At 46.0% G+C, this 19,662-nt stretch overlaps 1 protein-coding gene across 1 annotated transcript in view; it reads right to left on the minus strand.

The window, feature by feature from the left end:
- DNAH14 (dynein axonemal heavy chain 14) overlaps positions 1-19,662 on the minus strand; it is a 454,489-nt gene that overhangs the window by 244,209 nt on the left and 190,618 nt on the right. The window contains 1 exon segment of the mRNA XM_073336702.1: positions 7,015-7,160. Coding sequence (XP_073192803.1) covers positions 7,015-7,160 — 146 coding nt within the window.

The following is a 19,662-nucleotide window of genomic DNA, read 5'->3' on the forward strand; positions in this document are numbered from 1 at the left end:
TATAATATCATGGAAAATGAAAAGAGAGGGTTACTCATCTTGTGCAGTAACTGAGGTTCTTCCAGATGTGTGTCCCTGTGGGTGCTCCACTTCAGGTGTCAGTGCATCCCGGTGCTGCTGATCAGAGATTTTCGATACCAGTGCCTGGTTGGGACGTGAGTGCGCAGTAACCATCTCATGGTACCGTTGGCGATTCAACTAGCACTCGCGTGTCCTAACTCCTCGGTTCCTTCTCTACTGTAGAGTCCTTACTGCGAACTCTGAAGTACAGGCAAGGAGGGTGGGTAGTGGAGCACCCAGAGGGACACAGATCTCAAAGAACCTCAGTTACTGCACAAGGTGAGTAACCCTCTCTTCTTCTTCGAGTGTTGTCCCTGTGGGTGCTCCACTTCACATTAATGTAGAGCAGTGTCCTCATGAGGATGGAAGGGACTTCGGAGTGGAGTCAATTGCTGAGGCTAGTACAGTGACGCCTAGTTATGTATCCAAGCTGGAGCCAAGAGTGATTGCACAGTGGTTCATGAATGTGTGTTCAGAGGCCCAGGCGGCTGCCCTGCAGATGTCTGGAATGGGAAAAGTGTGTAGAAATGCTGCGGAGGTAGCTAAAGCTCTTGTCGAGTGGGCTCTGATGCCCAGAGGGACTTCAGTGTTATGTAGTGAATAGCATGTATGGCTACAAGCTGGATATCCATTTGGATAATCTCTGAGTTGATATGGCAGAATCTTTTGATCGTTCTGTTGTTGACACAGAGTCTAAGAGATTTATGGAATGGCTTCGTTCTGTCTAGGTAAAAGGCTAAGGCCCGGCGCACTTCCAGTGTGTGCAGGATTCCAGTGTGTGCAGGATTGCCTCTTGAGCATTAGTGTGTGGTTCTAGGTGGAATGTAGGTAAGTGAGCCAGTTGGTTGAGATTGAAGATGATATTTTGGTTATAAACTTAGGATGTATTCTAAGTGTGACTTTATCCTTGAAGAATATTGTGTATGGGAATTGAGCCATGAGAACCCCTATTTCACTAACTCTTCATGCTGATGTAATCGCGAACAGGAATGCCACTTTCACAGATAAGTGAAGTAATGAGCATGTGGCTAAGGATTCGAAAGGGGCTCTGGTTAGACTTTTGAGAACCAGATTTAAGTCCCACATTGGTGTGGTTCTCGGCTGGCTCGGCACACATTCTGTATGCCCGTTAGGAATCATTTAGTAATTGGGTGGGTGAATACTGATGTCCCATCTACTTGTTGATGGAAGGCCATGATGGCCGCAAGGTGAACTCTAAGCAAGCTCGTAGCAAGCCCTGAGTTCTTTAGGGATAATAAAAAGAAAAGGAGGACTTGTGGCACCTTAGAGACTAGTCAAAGTGGTGCTCGGCTTGCAGCTGTTTGTTTTGGCACCATAGGAAGAATCTTTTCCATTTTTGGAGGTAGATAGTGCATGTGCTGTGTTTCCTGCTGTTTAACAACGTTTGTTTTACCTGTTCTGAGCACGTTAGTTCATTGGGGTGGAGCCATGCCTTCGGGTGAAGTCTCTTCGGGTCCGGATGGAGGACTTGACCATCGTCCTGAGAGAGAAGATTCCGTAGGCGAGGGAAAGTGAACAGTTTGCAGATCACCATGCATGACAGGTAAGGGAACCAAGTCTGTCTGGGCTATGTCGGTACTATGAGTATTATTTTGGCTCTGTCTGTTTGTATTTTGTGCATCACTCTGGAGATCAGAGGTATCGATGGAAATGTGGATAGGAGAGGAGCTCTCCATTTGATGGAGAAAGCGTCCCCCAGGGATCATGCTCCGAGTCCGGCTCCTGAGCAAAACTTTGGGCATTTCTTGTTTACTAATGTTGCAAACAGATCTATGTGTGGTGATCCCCACATGTGAAATATGTGTTGGATTATTTTGTTGTTCAGTTCCCATTCATGCTCTTGGGAAAACCGTCTGCTTAACATGTCAGCCATCATGTTCCATCAGCCTGGGAGGTATGCTGCTGTAACAGAGATGTTGTGTTTTATGCACCAGTTCCATAGTTTTAAGGCCTCTGTGCATAAGGAATGGGAATGTGCCCCACCCTGGCGGTTTATATAGAACATATATGCAATGTTATCAGTCAGGATCCTTATTGTTTTACCTCATATAAAGGGGAGGACATGTAGGCATGCATTGCAAACCATGCGTAATTCAAGCAGGTTGATGTGTAAGTGTGTTTCTGTGGGGGACCACTTGCCTTGGGTTGTATATTGGTTTAGGTGAGCTCTCAATCCAATCAGTGAGGCATCTGTTGTGATTTGTACTGTTGGCAGATCCTGCTGAAATGGGATGCCTGAGCACACGTTTATTGGGTTTGTCCACCATTGTAGTGAATGTAGGCCCTTTGGGGTTGGTATGAGTCTTTTGTGTAGGTTGTGCTTTTGTGAAAGCAACGTAGGTGTAGTCTGGCATGTTTTACAATGAAAGTGGTGGCCACCATATGTCCCAGGAGTTGTTGGCAGGTGCATACAGACACCCACAGGCTCCCTGAGATCACCGATATGATGGAGGTCAGCGCCGTGAATCAGGGCATTGGTAGCAAATGCTTTGGTCTCTACTGAGTCCAGGTGCACGCCTATGAAGTCCAGTTGTTGTACAGGAGTTAGGATAGATTTCTTTTCATTGATTTGTAGCCCTAGGGAGTGAAATAGAGAGATGGTTTGTCAAGTGATGTGTAGTGTTTCCATCCTGGTAAGACCTTTTAGTGGGCAATCATCTAAGTATGGGAATATTAGTATTTCCTGTCTGTGTAGATGAGCAGCTATCACCGCTAAGGTTTTGGTAAAGACCCATGGAGCTGTCAACAGTCCGAATGGCAGTAATCTGTATTGGAAGTGATCTTGTCCCACTGTGAATCACAGGAATTGTCTGAGCAGTATGGATGTAATGTGAAAGTAAGCATCTTGTATGTCGAGGGCTGAGAATCAGTCCCCCTCTTCCAGAGCTGGGATGATTGAGTTCAGTTTGACCATTTTGAATCTGTGGGTGTGGACAAATTTGTTGAGTTCTCAGAACTAGTATAGGTCTCCAACCTCCATTTTCCTTTTGAGTCAGGAAATAATGGGAGTAAAACCCTTTCTCTCTGTGTTGTGTTGGAACTTGGTCCATGGCCCCTAATTGTTGCAGGTGATCTACTTCTTGTCTCAATAAGTGCTCGTGAGAAAGGTCCCTGGAGAGGGAAGGAGCAGGGGGCTGAGTAGGTGGTATGAAGGTAAAGGGGATGGTATAACCCACTCGAATGATCTCCAAAAGCCAGTGGTTCATAGAGATGGTGGCCCACATATGGTAGAATGGTCAGAGTCAATGACCAAAAACTTGGGTCATTGGTTCTATTGGAGCTGGTGGTCGGGGGAGGTCGGTCAGACCCTCAACCAATGCTTCAAAATTGCATCTTGTTTGAAGGTGCTTGGGATGTAGCAGACTGGGTAGGGTGACGTCTCTGTGATTTGTGCCTTTGTCTTTGATTATCAAAATGCCTCTGTTGTCTCTGTCCGGTTGTGTCTCAATTGCACTGGTAAGGTCGGTATCTCCCTCATCTGTTAAGGGGCATATAGATACCCAGGGTTTGGAGCGTAGTTTGAGAGTCCTTCATTGAGTGTAGGACTTCATCTATTTTTGCCAAGAATAGTTTTTTCCCTGTCAAAGGGGAGGTCCTCAACTTTAGTCTGGAGGTCCTTTGCTATTCTAGAGGATTGTAGCCAGAAGGCCCTCCTCATGACTACTGCAGTAGCTGTTGTGCAAACAGCTGTGACCACAACATCAAGGGATGCTTGTAAAGCAATCCTCGCCATGAACTGACCCTTCGGTTATGGTGGATTGGAATTGATCCCTTCGGTCTTCTGGGATGTCTGCTATGAATCCACTGAGTTTTTGGTAATCATCATGGTCGTATTTCACTAGTATTGCTGTGTAGCTGGCCATGCAAAATTGAAGGGTTGCTGATGAATAGACTTTTCAGCCAAACAAATCCAATCTTTTTGAGTCCTTGTCCTGTGGGCTGGATTTATAATGGGGTTGTTTCCCCCATTGGTTCACTGCCTCCAGAACCAACGAGTATGGCTGAGAGTGTGAAAATAGGAAGTCCATATCCTTGTTGGGCACTGAATACTTCCTGTTCGCCCTTTTGCATGTCGAAGGTATGGTTGCTGGTGTTTGCCACACTAATTCTGCTGGTTCCATTAGAGCACTATTAAATCAGTAGCACAACCTTAGTCAAGGATGCTGAGTGTAGTATCTTGAGCTGACATTGGTTTTCATTCACCTCTTCCAGCTGGATATTCTGGCTGGGTGCCACCCATTTGAATAGCTCTTGAAATTGTTTTAAGTCATCTGCAATGGTGGGTTGGGATGGCATGACCACTTCATCTGGAGATGGAGTTGTAAGTTGCTGATTGTTCTTGGTTGTTGGAATCATCCAATTCCTCTACGGAATCCTCCTGTGTCTCCAAGGGCTCATTTGCAGTATCTGTCACAGGACGTATGTGTCACCTATGTGGTGTACGGGGCCTGAGCTTGGTAAACTGCACATGGGTCCCACTGTGCCCATTGCATTGGGAATGGCATGGGAGGCACATCCATGGGTTAGTCAGCTATGGAGGCATGTCCCTGTGTAGGCGTTCCCTGGCACTTGTGTGCAACGGTGGTGGTTCTGTGCCTGATGGGGAAGAATTTCCAGAGTAGAAGACATATCAGCTTCCTCATCACTTGAGAATCTGGAGGCATTTGGTGATTCTGGTTGCACCAGTGCAATTGGCACCGGAGAACCATCAGTGCCGAGTATCGGTGATCCCGGTGTGGATGAGATTCTGATATCGGCCACTTTAGTGAGGGAGCACAGTGCCAAGGGCAGCAGTGCCATGTTCTTATGTGTAGAAGCCTGGGAGATTGATCCCATCTGCCTGTGTGTAGCCTTTGCCGGTGCCAACTTAGTATGGTCAGGTATCGGTTCAGGAGTATGCAGCACCATTGGAGTGGCATAGCAAGCTGAGGCATTGTCGGCACTGTGTCCTTCCTTGGAGTACTTGGTGCTGTGGAGGAAGTTGATTTATGCCTGCAACTTGACTCCTTATCTCTGCCAGCAGAGGTCCCAGTACGGGCAGTGCCAGAGGTGCTCGGCGCATCAAACATGCTCACCCTGCTGGCTGTCGGCCTCATGGGTGGCAATCTTGCTAGAGACCATTTTCTCTTCAACAGTTCTCCATCAGCAGGCGATGTCTTCCTCGCCTTGTGGAGGAGAGAGTACTTGCTCTGTCCAGGGAGGAGGTGCCTGGCAAATCCCCCAATGGGGTTGTTGCCGGAGCGGACGGTGGTGTTAGGGATTTCTCCGTAAGAATCATTTTAAGTTGGAGATCCCTGTCTCTCCTTGCCCTGGCTTTAAGATTACTGCAGTGGGAGCATTTCTGAGGAACGTGTTCCTTTCCTAAGCAGCAAATTCATCGTGAGTGTCCGTCGGAGGTGGGTATTGCGTCCTTACAAGAAGTACATCTTTTAAACCCAAGAGAGGCTAGCATTTTCAGAGTCCAATTTTGGTCGTGGGATAACTGAAGGAAATAGAGGGAAAAAACCCCTAGGAAGGGGTGGTTTTTTTTGTTTGTTTAAGTTTAACTGGCTAGAAAAAGAAGGAGAAACCCAGTTCAACAATGAGTAACTACTGAGGACTAACTTAACTAATAACTATTTTTAACACTTATGGTTCTGTGACACTGCTGTTGGCACTCCGTCTGCAGCCAAGGACGGTTGAGAAGGATCTGAGGGGGTTGGGACTCATGAGCATGAGTTGAATTGCCAACAGCACCGCGAGACGGCTACTGTGCACGCACGTCCCACCAGGTACGGTTACCGAAAATCTCCGAACTGCGGTGCCGGGATGCACCAACACCTTAAGTGGAGCACCCACAGGGAACTTGAAGAACTTTTAAATCCTTTATGACACTGTTATGGCTTGCTCTTTTCTGTAAAAGCCTTATAAATAATGGGCTTGAGGAATCTCAGACTGATTTTACATAAACAGAATTATTCTCAGTATATATCAGTGTAAGGTCCCAATCCTGCAAAGACTTATGCAAGTGCTTAATTTAACTGAAGTCAGTTGGACACGTTGCCTGCTTAAAGTTAGGTCCTCAAACTGCAAAGACTTGCATATTGCTTAAGTAGCGGGAAAATCAGGCCCAATAGTCTCACAAGAGATCTCAAGATGATCAAGGGATATTCGTTCATGAAGGCTGGACAGAGAGCCATTTTCTCTTCAATACACACACAAATTCCAGCTACACATGACCACCAAGACTTGAAAAGACTCTATAGTGTTCAGATCTTTGGGCAAATTTCAACAAATGAAGAGGAAAAAACTCTAAAGGTTTCTCTCAAACAAACTAGAAATCCCACCTTTAACAGAAATCCCATGCTATTTTATATCAACATGTGAAATTAACACAAAAGACAAAAAAGTAAATCTGACTTACTTTTAAAACATTTTTTCTTTAGACAACTGAAATAACTGGACTACAGACAACAAATGTTAAGGGAAAACCCTGCTTCCCCTTTCCTCTGCAGACACATAGGGCCCCAATAGGTAGTGGAACATGTTCCACTGCACAGAACACAGATGAGGGGAACTTGCACAGGAGGCCTCCACTCCCTGGTCTCCATGGGGCTGTGAAGGATGGAGGATAAATCAGCAGATCTGGGACTGGAGATCTCTGGTTCAAATATATCTGTGTGAAGTGGGTCAGGACTGAGTCTTCAGGAGTTGCATAGTGGCTCCATGGCCTAGGGTAGAGAGGGGAAGGATGCTATTTCCCTGGCCACTGGAGAACTCTCCTCCATCAAGCCACATCACTTTGATTTGCTGCATATCAGGGTTTCTCCCTTAATAAAAAATTTAAGAACTTTTGAACCATTAAAGATTTTTTATCCCTTTCTTTATTAAAACAAAACAGTGACATTTAAGTTGTCAATCACTATTCCTGAAAAGCCCTATTCATTTTATTACCTCTAGTTTGAGAGTGCTTATTCTTGGAACTGTAATTCCTGGGAACAGATCTGCCATAATGTTCTCAAACAGAGGAACATCTTCTGCCAGAAACTTGGGTAAATTAGCTTCTTTCACTGAATTGATTATAATGAGAGCTTCTTCTTCTGCAGGAACACTAGTATCATAATTTCTAGAAAAATTATAAAAACATGTCAACCCAGTAATATTTAATATATGGTTCTACCTGTCTTACACCTTGGGGGAATATCATTCTCAGTTTCTAATTTATTTATAATTGTGCATCACACTGTATATTTTAGCAGATATTTTGGAAATAATCACATTTTTGTACAGAAAAGAGTTTGGAAGGACAAAGTGAGATCAAACTTGTTTATTTAATTTGAATTTCACTTTGGAACATAATTTTGCTCACTTTTCTCATTTGGGACCCAATCCAACTCTGAAATAAAATAAAAGATTCTCACTGACTTCAATAAAAGTTGGATCCAGGCCCATGAGTAGTAAATTCATACAAAATCTATTCAACAGGAGGGAAAAAAGGCAAATGAATACAGTAAAACAGGAATTCAAGTCACAGTATATTAAAACAACAATCATAGAAATGTAGGGCTGGACGGGATCTCAAGAGGTCATCTAGTCCATCTCCCTGTGCTAAGGTAGGACCAAGTATACCTAGACTATCCCTGACAGGTGTTTGGCTAACCTATTTGTAAAAGCCTCCTATGAGGGGGATTGCACAACCTCCTTTGGAAGCCTATTCCAGTATATAACTACCCTTTACAGTTAGAAAGATTTTCCTTATATGTAACCTCACTCCCCTTTGCTACAATTAAACTAATTATTTCTTCTCCGTATCCATTGACAGTAGGACAACAACTGATCACCATCCTGGTTATAACATATTTGTACACATATCAGGTCTCTCCCTCAGTCTTTTCTCAAAACTAAACATCCCTAGTTTTTTTTAAACCTTTCCTTATCAGTCATGTTTTCTAAGTCTTTTATCATTTTTGTTGCTGTCTTCTGGGCACACTTGAATTTGCCCACACTTGAAAGTGTGGCATCCAAAACTGGAAACAATACTTCATATGAAGCCTCATCAGTACCAAGCAAAGCAGAACAATTACCTCTCATGTCTAACATATAACACTACAGTTAATACACCCCAGAATATCTGCCTTTTTTACAACTGCAAGACATTGTCTCATATTCAAATTGTGACCCACCAAACCCCCAGATTCTTTTCAGTCTAGCCTATTATTTCCCATTTTGTACTTGGGGATTTGATTTTTCCTTCCTAAATGTAGTACTTTACACTTTTTTAAATTGAATTTCATCTTGCTGATTTCACATCCGTTCTCCAATTAATCCAGGTCAGTTTGAATTCTAATCCTCTAAAAGACTTGCAACCCCTTCTAGCTTGGTGTCATCTGTAAACTTGATAAGCATACTCTCTGCTCTATTGTCAAGTCATTAATGAAAATACTGAATAGTACCCAAGCCAGGACTGATCTGAGCAAGACCCTACTAGATGTCCCGGTTTGACAGCAAACCATTAATAATTACTCTGAGAACGGTTTTTCAACCAGTTGTGCACCATGTTTTGGTAATTTCATCTAGACCACATTTCCCGAGTTTGCTTATTAGAATGTCATGTGGGCCTTATCATGGCTAATACAATCCAGTTCTATAACATGGTCTTAACAGCAGTTAGAAAGAAAGAAAGACAGAAAGAGAAGCTTTTCAAGCTATTAAAGCTGAGGCCCCAGATACATGGGACTTTTTTTTAAAAAAACAAGAAATGCACCTTACGGAGGAACATAATAAACACATCAAAGGTAACTGGTTCCAAACTCCTTATATTTCTCCAGGAATATCAATAAAAGAGTAGAAATCATTATTGCCAAACATATACCTTACAAAGTAAATGATAAATATATAGATAATGAAGGCAAATGTCTAGTTAAAGGTACAATCGGTGATAGAATACTAATGTTAGGAAGTATTTATGCCCCTAATCAAGGTCAAATGCCTTTTTTCAGAAAGTTATCTCGGACACTAGAAGATTTTAGAGAAGGAGATATTATTATTGGATATGATTATAATTGTATCCAGATCCCTGGTTAGATAGATCAGAGAGGTAGTATAATAAAGGACAGATTAATTCTGCTCCTGATTTTCTATCTAATGAATAAACACATTTGTGTGAGTCCAAGGGGTGTATTAACCAAAAGGAAAGAGACTACTCCTTTTTTTCAATATCTCATAGAAAATATATGATCTCTAGATCTTTGCTTAGTACAGCAATGTCAGCACTGCAAGGAGGCATCTCAATGATATCATGCATTAGTTTGGCTTCTTATATGACAGTGGAAAGACACACTAAAATGAAAAAATGGAGATTAAACATCTCACTTCAACTCTTTTCTTGTCATCCCATAGAAGATATCAGAGAGGAAAATAAGCAATATTTTAAGGAAAACAATGCTGACTAGATTTTAAAAAGCACTCTGTAGGATATCTTGAAAGCAGTTATTGGGGCATCGTAATTAACAAAAAATTCTATGTTAGAAAAGTTAGAAAAGAGGAAATGCAAACATTGGTCAACAAGGCTGAAAAATTTAAGTTACACCAGAAAACTCAATCGCAGAAAACAAACAAGAGGTCAGAAGCAAGTTACATTTGCTCCAAACCGAAAAATCTGAACTGGCAATTAGATACACAAAACACCTATATTACAAAAAGATTAACAAAAATTGATAAATTACTAGCTAATAGACTAAAAATTTAAAAGGAAGCAAAATTATACCGCCAGTCTGGAAAGCTCCATATAAACTGGCAACTGGCCCAAAAGGTATATGTGAGACTTTTGCAAACTTCTATAGGAGACTTTACTCCTTGGAGTCAGTTGACCATAAGCTGATAGAGGAATATTTAGCTAAAGCTGATATACCAAATCTAGAACCCCTGACCTAGAAGCCCTGGAGCAAGATATTAAATCAGAGGACGATCTAGAGGTTATTAAGTCCCTTAAAAATGGTAAATCCCCATGCCCTGGTGGATTTCATCCAGAATACTGTAATTTTTTTAGGGCACAACTAATAACAATTAACAGTATCTTCAATGAGCTAACAAAAAAAAATCTCAGATACTTGTAGAGACGGACAAGCTGCTCCCCAGCTCCTCTGGCCTTCCCCCAGCCCTGGCTCCACTCCAGGTACCTTCTCATGCTCCCCAGCAGGTAGGCCCATCTCGCTCCACAGCTAGAGGAGACTCTGTCTGCTCCTGGCCCACTGCCCTCTTATAAGGGCCAGCTGAGCCCTGATTGGAGCGTGGCCACAGCTGAGCCTGCTTTCCCCAATCAGCCTGGGAGCTGCTTGCCCCCAGCCACAGCTCTCTCCTGGGCTGTTTGAAGCCCCTCAGGGCAGGTGTGGGGTGACCACCCTGCTACAGAGTCATTTGCCCAGTCAATCAACAATATTGGTAGTCTATCGCTAGCAATGACTAGCGAACATTGCTGATTGATTGGGCAAATGATTGGCCTGTTCAGTCACCAATAATCCTAATATAAATGGAATTACAATAGGAAACAGGGAATGCAAATCAACCTTATACGCAGACAATGTCATGGTATTTGCTATGAATCCTGTTCACATACTATAAGAAGTGCAAGAGGAAATCTAAAAATTTGACAGTGTCAGGATTTAAAATAAACTGTGACAAGTCAGAAGTTCTGGATGTAGGTGTGGGCTCTGATCTGTAGAAAGATAGAAAAGATAAATATAAAAAACAAATGGGTAACTACTTCAATAAGATCAATAGTGATCAATGGCTCCATGTCTAGTTGGCAGCCAGTGTCAAGTGGAATGCCCCAGGGGTCGGTCCTGGGGCCGGTTTTGTTCAATATCTTCATAAATGATCTGGAGGATGGTGTGGATTGCACTCTCAGCAAATTTGCGGATGATACTAAACTGGGAGGAGTGGTAGATACACTGGAGGGCAGGGATAGGATACAGAGAGACCTAGACAAATTGGAGGATTGGGCCAAAAGAAATCTGATGAGGTTCAATAAGGATAAGTGCAGGGTCCTGCACTTAGGACGGAAGAACCCAATGCACAGCTACAGACTAGGGACCGAATGGCTAGGCAGCAGTTCTGCGGAAAAGGACCTAGGGGTGACAGTGGACGAGAAGCTGGATATGTGTCAGCAGTGTGCCCTTGTTGCCAAGAAGGCCAATGGCATTTTGGGATGTATAAGTAGGGGCATAGCGAGCAGATCGAGGGACGTGATCGTCCCCCTCTGTTCGACATTGGTGAGGCCTCATCTGGAGTACTGTGTCCAGTTTTGGGCCCCACACTACAAGAAGGATGTGGATAAATTGGAGAGAGTCCAGCGAAGGGCAACAAAAATGATTAGGGGTCTAGAACACATGACTTCTGAGGAGAGGCTGAGGGAACTGGGATTGTTTAGTCTGCGGAAGAGAAGAATGAGGGGGGATTTGATAGCTGTTTTCAACTACCTGAGAGGTGGTTCCAGAGAGGATGGTTCTAGACTATTCTCAGTGGTGGAAGAGGACAGGACAAGGAGTAATGGTCTCAAGTTGCAGTGGGGGAGGTTTAGGTTGGATATTAGGAAAAACTTTTTCACTAGGAGGGTGGTGAAACACTGGAATGCGTTGCCTAGGGAGGTGGTGGAATCTCCTTCCTTGGAAGTTTTTAAAGTCAGGCTTGACAAAGCCCTGGCTGGGATGATTTAATTGGGGATGGGTCCTGCTTTTGAGCAGGGGGTTGGACTAGATGACCTCCTGAGGTCCCTTCCAACCCTGATATTCTATGATTCTAAGATACCTGGGAATACACATTTCTAAAAGACGACACACCTTAAATAATATTAATTATATTAATTTGATTAAGAATATCAAAATAGATCTGGAAAGTTGGTCAAGAGAAGGTTAACTCACCTGGTGCAGTAACCGAGTTCTTCGAGATGACTCCCACTCTTCGTGCTCCACTGTAGGTAGGACAGCACCCCCTGCACCTGGGGTCAGAGATCTTCATCAGCCATGTCCATTAGACCACATACGCACATTTCCCCACTCTCATGCTGTGAGTGGGACTTATATACAGCGCTGTGCAGTCTGACCACCTCCAGTTCCTTCTCAGCCACAGAGCATATGTTTTAGGCTCTGAAGCAGAGGGGAAGAGGGGGTAGTGGAGCACCTGTAGGAGGACACATCCTGAAAAACCTCAGTTACTGCACAGGGTGAGTAACCTTCTCTTCTTCTTCAAGTAATGCCCCTATGGGTGCTCCACTGTTGGTGACTAGAAAGCAGTGCCCCTAAATGGACAGCTGGGGCTTCGGAGCGACATGTATTGCCTATGATAGGACAGCATGTCCTAGGAGAGTGTCTGCTGCGCCACTGTGCGTAATAGAGTAGTGCTGGGTGAAACTGTCTGTTGATACCCATGTGGCAGCTTTACAAATGTCACCAATGCGGACATTATTCAGAAAAGCTATCAATGTGGAAAATGAACGTGTGGAACGTGTTGTAATTGTGGTAGGAGGTTGTCTGTGGTGGAGTTCGTAAAATAAATGTATACACTGTGAGATCCACTTGGAAAGGCATTGTTAAGAGATGGCTGTGTCTTGGATCTTTTGGTGGTTGAGAAGAATAATCATGGTGATTTTTGGAAATGTTTAGTCCTGTCCAAATAAAACACTAATGCTTGTCTTACGTCTAGGGTATGTAGAGCTGCCTTCTGTTGGTTATGACGACACTTTGGGAAGAAGCAAGGAAGGTGTATTAGTTGTTTGAGGTGGAAAGATGACGGAACCTTAGGCAGTAATCTTGAATGTGGGCATAGGGTAACTTTGTCTTTGTGCAACAGTGTGTATGGTGGATATGCCATAAGGACCGTGATTTTGCCCACTCATCGGGCAGCAATGATGGCGACAAGAAAGGACATTTTCATTGATAGATGCAGGTAAGAACAGGTCGCCATTGGTTCAAATGAGGGTCTAGTCAGAGAACATAGGATGAGGATGAGGTCTCAGGCAGGGGTCAGGTCTCGTATGTGGGAATAAAGATTTTGGAGACCCTCCAGAAAGCGTTTTGTGAGCGGGTTTGTGAAGGTGGAATAGCCATCTATGTGGCAGTGAAAAGTAGTGATTGCCACCATGTTAACCTGAACAGAGCTGGTAGATAATCCTGATTGTTTAAGGTATAACATGTAGTCCAGGATAAGTGGTAGCTGAGCAAGTGCTGCGTCAACTTGGTGGGAGGCACACCAGCATTGAAATCTAGTCCATTTGTAAATGTACGTGCATCTAATTATATCATGCCTGCTATTAAAAAGTATCTGTTTGACTGCACACAAACAGCTTATTTCCGAATTCCAGAACCACGTAGGAGCCAGGACTTGAGGTGGAGCATCTGTGGATTGGGACGGAGGATGCGTCTTGTGGAAGGACTGTGGTGTTGGACGGAGAGAGATCGGCTGACATACTATATGTGAAGGAGGTAAGTATACTAGACCTGTTATGGCCATGTTGGACCTCTAAGAATGATGGGAGCTCAGTCCTCCTGTATTTTGCAAAGTAAAAAGAATAGGAGGGCCAAAGGAAGGAAGGCATAGAGGAGTGATACATACCATGTGATAAGGAATGTGTCTCCCAATAATCTGTGTTCCAGTCCTGCTTTGGAATAGAATTGAGGGCAATGAGTATTTTGCAGAGTAGCAAACAGATCTATGTAAGACATCCCCATTGGTTGAAGATGGGCTCACAGGCTTGCATGTCCAGTTCCCACTCGTAATCATGGGAGAATCTCCTGCTCAATGCATTCATGGTGTCCAGGGAGGTACGCTGCTGAAATGGTGATGTTATGTTGGATACACCTGTTCCACACTTTGAGTGCCTCCGAACATAAAGAATGGGATCTTGCTCTGCGGGCAAGACTATCCATCATGACTCTGATGGTGTGATGTTTGGAGGAGAGGGAGGAAACGTGGCAGGCTTTGTGCACCGCTCGTAGTTCAAGAAGGTTGATGTGTAGAGTAGATTCAGTTAACGACCAACTGCCCTCACTATGTGATTGTGGAGATGTGCTCCCCAACCGATTAGGGAGGCATCAGTTGTTAGAATCATGGTCGGTGGTGGTTAGAGGAAAGGAACTCCGACACAGACATTGTTGGGCTGCGTACACCAAAGTAGTGAGTCCTTGAGTCTCATCGGCATGGATAAAAGTTTGTGGAAGCTGTGTTTGTGGGGAAGAGATACTGTATGGAGCCACGCCTGAAGACACCACATGTATAGTCTTTTGTGTCTGATCACGAAAGTGGCTGCTGCCATGTGGCCTAGAAGTTGCAGGCACATTCTGGCAGAGATCTGGAGCCATAGACACTGACTTCCCCTCTGCCCGGTGGGTGCTTGACCCCTCCCAACCCCAAGCTCCTGGTCCCACCCCTGCCCTGCCTCTTCCTACCCCTGCACTGCCCTTGCCCCACCCCCATTCCACCCCTTCCCCAAAGTCCACGCCCCACTCTGCCTTTTCCCACCCCACCCCCGCCCCCATTCCACCCTCTTCCCCCAAGTCCCCACCCTTGCCCTGCCTCTCTCCACCTCCTTCTCTGAGCATGCCACGTCCCTGCTCCTCCCCCCCTCCCCACCGGAAAGTCCTAAGCACCGCCAAACAGCTGTTAGGCAGCGGGCGGGAAGCGCTGGGAGGTGGAGGAGTGGGGACAGGGAGAAGTGCGGACGGGGAGAGCTTGGCTGCCAGTGAGGGCAGAGCATCTGCTAATTTTTCCCCATGGGTGCTCCAGCCCTGCAGCAGCCACGGAATCAACGCCTATGTCTGGGGCAGACCTATACATTGGATATCAGATCTAGTATAGCGGAGAATCTGTGAGGTGGTAGGAAGGCTCTGGCTTGTATGGCATCCAATTGTGCGCCGATGAATTCCAGGTGTTGTACCCGGAATTAGAGTAGACTTTTCTAGGTTTATGAGAAGGCCTAGCTTCATAAACAGGTCCATCGTTACACGGACTGCTCGGATTGGGCCTTGAGGAGACAATTGTCCAAGTATGGAAAGATGGCAATGCCTTGTTTCCTTAGACAGGCAGCAACTACCACCAGGACCTTGGAGAACACCTGAGGGTCTCTCAATAGTCCAAAACACAGTATCGTGTACTGACAGTGATTGTCACCCATGACGAATCAGAGAAATCATCTGTGGGCAGGATGTATTGTGATATGGAAATGTGTGTCTTGGCTGTTGAGGGCTGAGAACCCGGCCCCCTGTTCAATTGCTGGGATAACACTGGAGAGGATAACCACCCTGAAGTGTTGCAGTTTGACAAACTTATTTAGATTGCGAAGCTCCAGGATGGGTCACCCATCACTGGATTTCTTCTGGATGAGGAAATAATGGGAGTAGAAACCCTGTCCCCTGTTTTGGAAAGAAACCAGTTCTATGGCTCCCAACTGCAGAAGATGACTTATTTCTCCCTATAGAATGGGTTCATGAGAGGGGTCCCGGAAGAGGGACAGGGAGGAGAGATGGTGAGGCAAGATAGGAAAGGAATGGAGTATCCTTCCTTGATTATCTCTAGAACCCACTTGTCCAAGGTGATGAGTTTCCATGATGGAAGAAACGGAGTTAGTTGGTCACCAAACTGGTGGGATGTCAAATATGGTGGGGAGTCCGGTGGCTCTTTAAGGTGCCATCAGACTCCTTGGCTACCATTCTGAAAGATGGTGGGAATGACTGGAAGAGGGGAGGCTTCCCAATGGGTATGGGCGGGAAGCAGGGGGAAAATGAAACCTAAGCTATGAAATAACTGTAAAGATAAAGTTAAGAAAAAAAATTTTTTTAAGAAGAAAAGGAGAAGAAAAAATACTAACTACACTACAACTAACAGGTAGGGCACTAGCTACTGAGGGAACAGGAAAAAGCGGGCTCTGCTCTGGATTCCATCTCAGACTAAAAGTGGTAGAAAAGGAACTGGGAGGAGTCAGACTGCACAGCACTATATATATGTACCACTCACTGCACAAAAGGGAGGAGGTGCGCATGTATGGTCCGACAGGCACTGCTGATGAAGATCTCCAATCCCACGTGCCAGGGGCACTGCCGCACTTACAGTGGAGCAGTCACAGGGACATCACTTGAAGAAGAACATGAAATTTCAGGTTTGGCAAAACTGCAGTAGTTAAAATGAATGTCTTACCCCCAAATCACTTCTTTTTCCAAACAGTTCAAGTTTCAGGCCCAGGAAATCTCTTAGATCAAATGGTAATTCAGGATAAATTCATTTGGGGAAATAAGAAACCCAGTGTTAAGCAATTTACTTTACATAGGTCCTGGTAAAAGGGAGGATTGGCTCTGTCAAGATATGCAAATTTGTGAATGAGTGCTCCAATGACTGGGACCTTTTAAGTCTGTGATATATGCCATCATGTGCCAGCAATGTCCCTCTGCCATGTACACTGGCCAAACTGGACAGTCTCTACACAAAGAATAAATGGACACAAATCTGACATCAGGAATTATAACATTCAAAAAGCAGTAGGAGAGCACTTCAATCTCCCCAGTCACTCAATAAAAGACTTAAAAGTGGCAACTCTTCAACAAAAAAACTTTTAAAACAGACTCCAACGAGAAACTGCAGAACTAGAATTAATTTGCAAACTGGACACCATCAAATTAGGCCTGAATAAAGACTGGGAGTGGATGGGTCATTACAAAAACTGATTTCCCCACACTAATTTCCCCGTTACTCACACCTTCTTGTCAACTGTTTGAAATGGGCCACCCTCATTACCACTACAAAAGTGATTTTTCCTTCTTTGGTATTCTACTGTTAATTGAATTGCCTCATTAGCACTGCCCCCCACTTGGTAAGGCAAGTCCCATCTTTTCATGTACTGTGTATATATACCTGCTACTGGCTTTTCCACTCTATCCATCTGATGAAATGGGTTTTAGCCCACAAAAGCTTATGCCCCAATAAATTTGTTGGTCTCTAAGGTGCCACAAGGACTCCTCATTGTTTTTGCTGATACAGACTAACATGGCTACCACTCTGAAACCTGTCACCAGTTGGAAGAGTGGGTATAGCCAAGGGTTTTGGAGGAGATGAGAAGTTAGCAGTTGGGAGTGGGAAAATATTGGCCTATTTGAACAAGAGAATGAAAACAGCAGGTGCAAACAGAGGGAGTGAAGCCTAGAAAATGTTTGGAAATATACTTTCTATATAAATTAAGTGATAACACAAGCCATACAGGAAATGGGTTTGTCTATACTATTTATATATTGTGACAAAGTTCCTCCTCTACCTTGGTGGATCTTGTGCTTATTGGTGGATTTGCTTGCCTTGGAGCTTCACGGCAGCCCTCAGCTTGGCCGTTTTTCTGAACCCACAGTCCAGACTGACTCCTCCTGTGTCTGACCAGGAGTTGGGAGGATTTGGTGGGAACCTGGGCTTGCCCTCTACTCCGGGTTCCAGCCCAGGGCCCTGTGGAATGCAGCTGTCTAGAGTGCCTCCTGGAACAGCTGTGTGACAGCTACAACTCCCTGGACTACTTCCCCATGGCCTCCTCCAAACACCTTCTTTATCCCCACCACAGGACCTTCCTCCTGGTGTCTGATAATGCTTGTACACCTCAGTCCTCCAACAGTCCATGTTCTCACTCTCAGCTCCTAGTGCCTCTTGCTCTCAGCTCCTCACACGCACACCACAAACTAAAGTGAACTCCTTTTTAAAACCCAGGTGCCCTGATTAGCCTGCCTTAATTGATTCTAGCAGCTTCTTGACTGGCTGCAGGTGTTCTAATCAGCCTGTCTTAATTGTCTCCAGAAGGTTCCTGATTGTTCTGGAACCTTCCCTGTTAGGAAACGGAACGTCTTTTGCTTGCTCCTCAGCTATCTGCTTTCTATTCTTTCCTAAAGCCCCCTGGCCCGGATTTTTCTTACTTTTTGCACCTGCCTTAGTCCCCCCCCGACCGGGCCAGACGCTTTTTTGATTTTTCTTTTCATTTTTTGTGTTTTTTTTCCGTCTACGTCCTTCGCCGGCCATCCCCCCCCACGCCTGCTTTCGGGCGCAGCTATTTGCCTCAGCTGAGCCCCCGGAGGAGGGGGGGGAAGATTGCTGATTTTGCTGTCCGGGGGGGGGGAGTGGAAACCCCCAGACCCAGCCGTTTTGCCAGCAGCCCGGATCTTACAACATTCTTAACATACCGGAGGACTTGGAACACAGCCAACACAGCCGGAGACGGAGATTCCATCAGACAGACGAAATAATATAAATCATCGTGACGGAGACCGTGAGATTGAGTAACTTTCTGAATTATACTCTCGTGAGGGGGAGTTTGACTGTGATTACTTGCGTTTGTGGCGGCACAGGGGGTGTGGCGTGGAGACCCCCACCCCCGATCCATCGGTGCCCCTACCCCCCCATCATTATTACAACTGTCACGGCCCCCCCGCAGTCTGTCCCTGCTGGCAATCTGCCATCTCCCTTCGGATCCAGCTGTTTGCTTTGAACTTTGCCTTCCGGACCGGACCTAACAACCGACCAACCGAGACTCTTTGGACAAACGTGTGTGGGTCTGCACCCCCCCCCCCCGGATTGCTTATCCCACAACTTGCCCCTTTTATTGGACCCCGATTTTGTTCCCCCCATCCTCCCAGCCCCCCTCCCTCGGCATTTTTTCCCTTCCCGTCCGCAGCCAGCGGAAGGAGGGGCTATTCCGCCTTTTTCCCTCCCCCCTCCTTCTTCCGGTGTCTCCGTCTCTCCCTGCTCACAATGGCGGGGAACGAGAGAGGCGAGACTGCTTTAATAAAATTAGTTGTCCCTTCCCCACCACCACCCCTGCCCAACCCCCAAGGGTCCCCCCCTACTACTATTGTTAAGGTATTTACCACCCCCCCTGCTGGGGCACCGGTAGCAGGAGGCACCAGGGTGATTGCTGCTGCTGCTGCACCCACCACCCCCTCAGATTCTAGGAAACCCCCCCTGGTTCGCCAGAAGGGCCGGGGTGGGTGGAAAGGAAAGGGCCCCGCTAAAACCACTGAGCCCTCCATGGCAGGGGCTGCCCCCACCGCTGCGGCCTCGTCATCAACCGTGGCGCCCCTCCCAGCGTTTCCCTCCACCAGCTCTGCGATTGTCCCTCCCCCGGCCCCCAGGACGTATGCCCGGGCGGCAGCGGGCTTCCCACTGCCTGCCGCCTCCTCATCTCGCCCCCCCCGCCTCCATCACCAGCGGCCGAGGCCCTTTCCCCGCCTTGACCAGGAAGCACGGCGTTCGTTGCCTCCTGGTGCCCGCCTCGCCCCACGTGGAGACATACGTGCAGGCGTTGGCGAAGGTGGTAGGACCCACGGCTATTGTGGCGGCCTCCAAGATGTATGGGAAGGTCGTTTTCTTCTTAGCCTCGGAGGATGCCGCCCAGGAGGCGGTGGAGAGGGGCCTGACGGTAGGGGGGGTGTTTGTCCCCCTAGAACCGTTAGAAGACCTGGGCGTTCGCCTCGTCCTTACCTCCGTTCCTCCCTTCTTACCCAATGCTGCCCTGTTACCCGCTCTTTCCACCCTGGGGAAACTTGTTTCTGTCATCAGCCCTCTCCCGTTGGGCTGCAAGGACCCCACCCT

Source organism: Lepidochelys kempii, chromosome 3 (genome assembly GCF_965140265.1).
Source record: "Lepidochelys kempii isolate rLepKem1 chromosome 3, rLepKem1.hap2, whole genome shotgun sequence".
NCBI classification, from domain to species: Eukaryota; Metazoa; Chordata; order Testudines; family Cheloniidae; genus Lepidochelys; species Lepidochelys kempii.